This window comes from Taudactylus pleione, unplaced genomic scaffold, assembly GCF_031769625.1.
Source record: "Taudactylus pleione unplaced genomic scaffold, aTauple2 ptg001334l, whole genome shotgun sequence".
In the NCBI taxonomy this organism is placed as follows: Eukaryota; Metazoa; Chordata; class Amphibia; order Anura; family Myobatrachidae; genus Taudactylus; species Taudactylus pleione.
The window spans coordinates 2,937,000-2,946,023 of NW_028285734.1; the positions used below are offsets into that span (position 1 = coordinate 2,937,000).

Here is a 9,024-nt window from a genome sequence, read left to right on the forward strand (position 1 = left end):
ACAGGACAGAGTGAGAGGGGCAGAGTAATGGTGAGGAGCAGTAGAGTAATGAAAGGACAGAGTGAGTGGGGGCAGAGTAATGGTGAGGAGCAGTAGAGTAATGACAGGACAGAGTGAGTGGGGGCAGAGTAATGGTGAGGAGCAGTAGAGTAATGGCAGGACAGAGTGAGTGGGGGCAGAGTAATGGTGAGGAGCATTAGAGTAATGACAGGACAGAGTGAGTGGGGGCAGAATAATGGTGAGGAGCAGTAGAGTAATAGCAGGACAGAGTGGGTGGGGCAGAGTAATGGTGAGGAGCAGTAGAGTAATGACAGGACAGAGTGAGTGGGGGCAGAGTAATGGTGAGGAGCAGTAGAGTAATGACAGGACAGAGTGAGTGGGGGCAGAGTAATGGTGAGGAGCAGTAGAGTAATAGCACGACAGAGTGGGTGGGGCAGAGTAATGGTGAGGAGCAGTAGAGTAATAGCAGGACAGAGTGGGTGGGGCACAGTAATGGTGAGGAGCAGTAGAGTAATGACAGGACAGAGTGAGTGGGGGCAGAGTAATGGTGAGGAGCAGTAGAGTAATGACAGGACAGAGTGAGTGGGGGCAGAGTAATGGTGAGGAGCAGTAGAGTAATAGCAGGACAGAGTGGGTGGGGCAGAGTAATGGTGAGGAGCAGTAGAGTAATGACAGGACAGAGTGAGGGGGGCAGAGTAATGGTGAGGAGCAGTAGAGTAATGACAGGACAGAGTGAGTGGGGGCAGAGTAATGGTGAGGAGCAGTAGAGTAATGAAAGGACAGAGTGAGTGGGGGCAGAGTAATGGTGAGGAGCAGTAGAGTAACGGCAGGACAGAGTGAGTGGCGGCAGAGTAATGGTGAGGAGCAGTAGAGTAATGACAGGACAGAGTGAGTGGGGGCAGAGTAATGGTGAGGAGCAGTAGAGTAATAGCACGACAGAGTGAGTGGCGGCAGAGTAATGGTGAGGAGCAGTAGAGTAATGACAGGACAGAGTGAGTGAGCGGCAGTGTAATAGTGAGGAGCAGTAGAGTAATGAGAGGACAGAGTGAGTGAGCGGCAGTGTAATAGTGAGGAGCAGTAGAGTAATGGCAGGACAGAGTGGCTGGTGGCAGAGTAATGGTGAGGAGCAGTAGAGTAATAGCAGGACAGAGTGAGTGGCGGCAGAGTAATGATGAGGAGCAGTAGAGTAATAGCGGGATAGAGTGAGTGAGGGGCAGAGTAATGGTGAGGAGCAATAGAGTAATAGCAGGACAGAGTGGGTGGGGCAGAGTAATGATGAGGAGCAGTAGAGTAATGGCAGGACAGAGTGAGTGAGGGTAGAGTAATGATGAGGAGCAGTAGAGTAATAGCGGGATAGAGTGAGTGAGGGGCAGGGTCATTTCTGAGGTACATTATTATAGGAGGTGAAGAGACAGGTAATGCAGCCGCCTTATTGTCACCTTTGGAAGGTGATGGTCACAGAGAGGAGGATTGCATTTGCTAAGGGTGGAGAGATGTCCCAACCATTCCACTATTTACATTATTTACAGGAACATAGGGATCGGATGTATAGATATTTGATGACGTTCCCTTTACATACAAGGGTTAGGGTTAAAGGAAAACCTCATACAAAATCTGTAAAATAAATGTAAATTGGACTTTTCAGATTACAGACAAGTTCCCTAATACTTTATCCTGTGCATCTCTATAATAGTTCCCTAATACTTTATCCTGTGCATCTCTATAATAGTTCTCCTTATACTTTATCCCGTGCATCTCTATAATAGTTCTCCTTATACTTTATCCTGTGCATCTCTATAATAGTTCTCCTTATAATTTATCCTGTGCATCTCTATAATAGTTCTCCTTATACTTTATCCTGTGCATCTCTATAATAGTTCTCCTTATAATTTATCCTGTGCATCTCTATAATAGTTCTCCTTATACTTTATCCTGTGCATCTCTGTAATAGTTCTCCTTATATTTTATCCTGTGTATCTCTATAATAGTTCTCCTTATAATTTATCCTGTGCATCTCTATAATAGTTCTCTTATAATTTATCCTGTGCATCTCTATAATTGTTCCCTAATATTTTATCCTGTGCATCTCTATAATAGTTCCCTAATACTTTATTCTGTGCATCTCTATAATAGTTCTCTAATACTTTATCCTGTGCATCTCTATAATAGTTCTCTAATACTTTATCCTGTGCATCTCTATAATATTTCTCTAATACTTCATCCTGTGCATCTCTATAATAGTTCCCTAATACTTTATCCTGTGCATCTCTATAATAGTTCTCTACTTTATCCTGTGCATCTCTATAATAGTTCCCTAATACTTTATCCTGTGCATCTCTATAATAGTTCTCTAATACTTTATCCTGTGCATCCCTATAATAGTTCCCTAATAGTTTATCCTGTGCATCTCTATAATAGTTCCCTAATACTTTACCCTGTGCATTTCTATAATAGTTCTCTACTTTATCCTGTGCATCTCTATAATAGTTCCCTAATACTTTATCCTGTGCATCTCTATAATAGTTCTTTAATACTTTATCCTGTGCATCTCTATAATAGTTCCCTAATACTTTACCCTGTGCATCTCTATAATAGTTCTCTAATACTTTATCCTGTGCATCTCTATAATAGTTCCCTAATACTTTATCCTGTGCATCTCTATAATAGTTCTCTAATACTTTATCCTGTGCATCTCTATAATAGTTCTCCTTATAATTTATCCTGTGCATCTCTATAATAGTTCCCTAATACTTTATCCTGTGCATCTCTATAATAGTTCCCCTTATAATTTATCCTGTGCATCTCTATAATAGTTCCCTAATACTTTATCCTGTGCATCTCTATAATAGTTCTCTACTTTATCCTGTGCATCTCTATAATAGTTCCCTAATACTTTATCCTGTGCATCTCTATAATAGTTCTCTAATACTTTATCCTGTGCATCCCTATAATAGTTCCCTAATAGTTTATCCTGTGCATCTCTATAATAGTTCCCTAATACTTTACCCTGTGCATTTCTATAATAGTTCTCTACTTTATCCTGTGCATCTCTATAATAGTTCCCTAATACTTTATCCTGTGCATCTCTATAATAGTTCTTTAATACTTTATCCTGTGCATCTCTATAATAGTTCCCTAATACTTTATCCTGTGCATCTCTATAATAGTTCCCTAATACTTTATCCTGTGCATCTCTATAATAGTTCTCCTTATAATTTATCCTGTGCATCTCTATAATAGTTCCCTAATACTTTATCCTGTGCATCTCTATAATAGTTCTCCTTATAATTTATCCTGTGCATCTCTATAATAGTTCTCTTTATAATTTATCCTGTGCATCTCTATAATAGTTCTCCTTATAATTTATCCTGTGCATCTCTATAATAGTTCCCTAATACTTTATCCTGTGCATCTCTATAATAGTTCCCTAATACTTTATCCTGTGCATCTCTATAATAGTTCCCTAATACTTTATCCTGTGCATCTCTATAATAGTTCCCTAATACTTTATCCTGTGCATTTCTATAATAGTTCTCCTTATAATTTATCCTGTGCATCTCTATAATAGTTCCCTAATACTTTATCCTGTGCATCTCTATAATAGTTCTCCTTATAATTTATCCTGTGCATCTCTATAATAGTTCTCCTTATAATTTATCCTGTGCATCTCTATAATAGTTCTCCTAATAATTTATCCTGTGCATCTTTATAATAGTTCCCTAATACTTTATCCTGTGCATCTCTATAATAGTTCTCCTTATAATTTATCTTGTGCATCTCTATAATAGTTCCCTAATACTTTATCCTGTGCATCTCTATAATAGTTATCCTTATAATTTATCCTGTGCATCTCTATAATAGTTCCTTAATACTTTATCCTGTGCATCTCTATAATAGTTCCCTAATACTTTATCCTGTTCATCTCTATAATAGTTCCCTAATACTTTATCCTGTGCATCTCTATAATAGTTCTCCTTATAATTTATCCTGTGCATCTCTATAATAGTTCCATAATACTTTATCCTGCGCAATCTCTATAATAGTTCCCTAATACTTTATCCTGTGCATTTCTATAATAGTTCCCTAATACTTTATCCTGTGCATCTGTATAATAGTTCTCCTTATAATTTATCCTGTGCATCTCTATAATAGTTCCCTAATACTTTATCCTGTGCATCTGTATAATAGTTCTCCTTATAATTTATCCTGTGCATCTCTATAATAGTTCCCTAATACTTTATCCTGTGCATCTCTATAATAGTTCTCCTTATAATTTATCCTGTGCATCTCTATAATAGTTCCCTAATACTTTATCCTGTGCATCTCTATAATAGTTCCCTAATACTTTATCCTGTGCATCTCTATAATAGTTCCCTAATACTTTATCCTGCGCAATCTCTATAATAGTTCTCCTTATAATTTATCCTGTGCATCTCTATAATAGTTCCCTAATACTTTATCCTGTGCATCTCTATAATAGTTCCCCTTATAATTTATCCTGTGCATCTCTATAATAGTTCCCTAATACTTTATCCTGTGCATCTCTATAATAGTTCTCCTTATAATTTATCCTGTGCATCTCTATAATAGTTCCCTAATACTTTATCCTGTGCATCTCTATAATAGTTCTCCTTATAATTTATCCTGTGCATCTCTATAATAGTTCTCTTTATAATTTATCCTGTGCATCTCTATAATAGTTCTCCTTATAATTTATCCTGTGCATCTCTATAATAGTTCCCTAATACTTTATCCTGTGCATCTCTATAATAGTTCCCTAATACTTTATCCTGTGCATCTCTATAATAGTTCCCTAATACTTTATCCTGTGCATTTCTATAATAGTTCTCCTTATAATTTATCCTGTGCATCTCTATAATAGTTCCCTAATACTTTATCCTGTGCATCTCTATAATAATTCTCCTTATAATTTATCCTGTGCATCTCTATAATAGTTCTCCTTATAATTTATCCTGTGCATCTCTATAATAGTTCTCCTAATAATTTATCCTGTGCATCTCTATAATAGTTCCCTAATACTTTATCCTGTGCATCTCTATAATAGTTCTCCTTATAATTTATCTTGTGCATCTCTATAATAGTTCCCTAATACTTTATCCTGTGCATCTCTATAATAGTTATCCTTATAATTTATCCTGTGCATCTCTATAATAGTTCCTTAATACTTTATCCTGTGCATCTCTATAATAGTTCCCTAATACTTTATCCTGTTCATCTCTATAATAGTTCCCTAATACTTTATCCTGTGCATCTCTATAATAGTTCTCCTTATAATTTATCCTGTGCATCTCTATAATAGTTCCATAATACTTTATCCTGCGCAATCTCTATAATAGTTCCCTAATACTTTATCCTGTGCATTTCTATAATAGTTCCCTAATACTTTATCCTGTGCATCTGTATAATAGTTCTCCTTATAATTTATCCTGTGCATCTCTATAATAGTTCCCTAATACTTTGTCCTGTGCATCTGTATAATAGTTCTCCTTATAATTTATCCTGTGCATCTCTCTAATAGTTCCCTAATACTTTATCCTGTGCATCTCTATAATAGTTCTCTAATACTTTATCCTGTGCATCTCTATAATAGTTCCCTAATACTTTATCCTGTGCATCTCTATAATAGTTCCCTAATACTTTATCCTGCGCAATCTCTATAATAGTTCTCCTTATAATTTATCCTGTGCATCTCTATAATAGTTCCCTAATACTTTATCCTGTGCATCTCTATAATAGTTCCCTAATACTTTATCCTGTGCATCTCTATAATAGTTCTCCTTATAATTTATCCTGTGCATCTCTATAATAGTTCCCTAATACTTTATCCTGTGCATCTCTATAATAGTTCTCCTTATAATTTATCCTGTGCATCTCTATAATAGTTCTCCTTATAATTTATCCTGTGCATCTCTATAATAGTTTCCTAATACTTTATCCTGTGCATCTCTATAATAGTTCTCCTTATAATTTATCCTGTGCATCTCTATAATAGTTCTCCTTATAATTTATCCTGTGCATCTCTATAATAGTTCTCCTAATAATTTATCCTGTGCATCTCTATAATAGTTCCCTAATACTTTATCCTGTGCATCTCTATAATAGTTCCCTAATACTTTATCCTGTGCATCTGTATAATAGTTCCCGGTAAGCGAGGATGACAGCAGCCGACCCTGGTCCGCGACTTACGTCTCCCGTCTCTTTTGTTGCAGGAGCCAGAAGCAGCGCTGGATTTCAGCAATGTGTCCTTCTAACCCTCTCAGTGACCTTGAGAACCTGGCAGAGAGCGAAGGTGACCGCTCTTCCCACGCTGCTGACGACGTGTAGATATGCTAGTGGGGAGTTGTGGGAGATTTATGCAGATTAGCAAAGGACGCGTATTCCTTCATTTGCATAGTTCCTATACGAGAGAAAAAAAACCTCTGGATATATAATAAGAATATAATAAGAATCTGAATTGCATGTGATGGAAATAACCTTGAATTGTTTTACAAAGTCCCGAAATAAAATAAAATGTGGTCTGATAACAAGATATATATTATGGATATCCGCACTTCCTAAAAGCGGACTGAAAAATGCTACAAAATATCCCAAAAAATCTGTCCTGTCCCCAGCCTGTAGTCATGCCCCCCTCTTACAAAATAATTTGTAATAAAAGAGCAGGCCACACAGGGCCTTGCCACAAGAGCTAACAATCCACAGGATGATAAACCTGAAACGCCGATTTAGATACATTTCCAGTGATGGCTGCAAGTCTTTTACTTTATCTGTACTAGAAGGATAAAATTTGTTCCTTATTACCAGACGACTGACCCCTGACCTTACCCCCAACTCATATGTGGGGTGCGATGCCACAATCAGATACATTTCCCAAAGCATCGCTAGGTACAGAAGATCGCTTACCGGTGTCTCATTTTCTTCTCTCTTAGACACCCCACAAGTCCAGTGCATCAAGGGGTACACAGCGCAGGAACATGACGAGCTGACTCTAGAGAAAGCCGACATCCTCCGTCTGACCGCCAAGACCAGCGATGGTAAGAGACCCACAGAGTAAAGCAGGAATGGGGGGGCAGTTATGGTCCAGAACATTATAAAGTTTGGGCAGTGTTACCATTACTCCCACTAGATCCGTCCCGTGATCCACCACTCTATACGCTTGGCGTGATTATTTTAGAGCTATTCCTATTGGGACAGGGAAGAGTTCAAGACTCAATTTAATCAGCAGAGGCTGCGTTCAAGTCTTTATAGTAGAACCATCTATTCAGGTTCCGATGTTAAACCTTTGTAAATATTTATTCTTTTAATGTCCAGTGCTGGCATTCCGACATTGTGTTTACCATTCCCTAGTTCTTGGTAAGCTTGGACTTGTAGTTCCCCAACAGCTGGCGTGTCACGTACCAGATGTCCACGTACGAATTGATGAATATTTGGTCGGCGCTTTAAATAAACTCAGCAGTTCTGCTCTAATAACACCACATCTGCCGTGAGAATATTAATGAGCTCCAGAGATTTGCCGCTGGCACAAACTGACATTTATGGGGGGAATCGGATTACACGTCTGCATTCATTTCCCCCAGGTGCTCAGATCATGTATGTATTGCTTTTTGCAGGTTGGATGGAAGGGATGCGCCTGTCGGACGGAGAGAGGGGCTGGGTGCCCGCCACGCACGTGGAGGAAATCACGAGCAAGAATGCTCGACTACGCAACCTGCGCGAGAATAAGAGGATCAAGCACGCCACCAGCAAACTGGAGATGAAGCCGCCATAAATTCAGACACAGGACTATTATTACTGGGCCTCTATGGGGTACCGTCCTCACGTAGAACATTTCAAAGTCTTGTACATTTCAGCCCTCCCCTGTCCTGTTGGGCCTCCCCCCCCCCCTAATGAACGTCATCATGGAGCCAGTTCTGTCACCCATGACTGCTGCAGTCCCAGATCCTGGTGCAGGAGAATGTACTGCATCACTCCCAGCTACAGGATTATGGGCGGCCTGGTCTGAGCACTACTTTTTCATCATCCCCACTGGGATCCATGCAGACACAGTAACGCGCAGCATGATAGTGATCGCACAGGTATCGGTGCTGATGAATTCCTGGTGTACGGTTGCACGAGGATAAAATGTCTGTTTCCATCGTGTCCAGATTGCCATATATCGGTTCCTAGAGACACTGTAAAACTGTAATAAAGTTACCAGGAGGTCATCTCTGCCTCCGCAGCCCACGACTGGCGGAGGACGCATGCAAGGGCTACCTGGAGATTCTGTAAATATTTCTACATCGCTGTGTAATTAAACTTGGTTCTCATTAGTATTCCAGCCTCCCTGTTATGTCCGCCACGGATCCGGCGTCAGCCGGTGTCATCCCATAGCACACAGGTCTCTCGCTTGGCTGTAAAGAACATTGACAAGAACCTCTGAGACTGTAATTTAGTTTTTTTTTTTAGGATTTATTTATAATTTACCAACATATTCTACAGCGCTGTACAAAGGGAATAAAGGAGATTACCATGTAATAAACTTTTATAACACAAGGTGGCGCTGGAAGTCTGTGCTGATACCGACCAATAAAATACTATAGAATATTTATATATTTTCTACACTGCAAGGTTCTTATATAGTCACCAAAGGTCTCATTAGGGATAAGGCAGATGGTGGTCTCATGTGCTACATTATATCATATAATATGACAGTATCCTGGTATTAATACCCTTTACTAAGGCACCCCCCCGGGAGGGTTAGGTTTAGACTAGGGGAAGGATGGGTTAGGGTTAGGCACCCCCAGGGGGGAGGTTAGGGATAGGCACCCCCCCCCCCGGGGACAGGTTTAGGCTGTGGGGAAGGGGGTTAGGTTTAGGAACTTAGAGGGTGGATTAGGGTTAAGCACTTGGGGGGAGGTTAGGGTTATAGTTAGGGTTGGGGGGATTAGGATAGCGATACTTACCTTAGGGACGATCGGGATCTTCACCCTTGTCGGGCTGCCTCTGTCGGGATTTGTACCGCTGGTC

The 9,024-nt window shown here is 39.7% G+C and overlaps 1 protein-coding gene across 3 annotated transcripts in view; it reads left to right on the forward strand.

The window, feature by feature from the left end:
* ARHGEF19 (Rho guanine nucleotide exchange factor 19) overlaps positions 1-8,552 on the forward strand; it is a 93,258-nt gene extending 84,706 nt beyond the window's left edge. For all 3 annotated transcript variants that reach the window (XM_088463239.1, XM_088463238.1, XM_088463241.1), the window contains exons 14-16: positions 6,231-6,310; positions 6,948-7,052; positions 7,629-8,552. In XM_088463239.1, the coding sequence (XP_088319365.1) occupies positions 6,231-6,310; positions 6,948-7,052; positions 7,629-7,786 (343 nt within the window). In that variant the 3' untranslated portion in view covers positions 7,787-8,552. The remainder of the gene's footprint in view (positions 1-6,230; positions 6,311-6,947; positions 7,053-7,628) is intronic.
* The last annotated feature ends 472 nt before the right edge of the window (positions 8,553-9,024 follow it).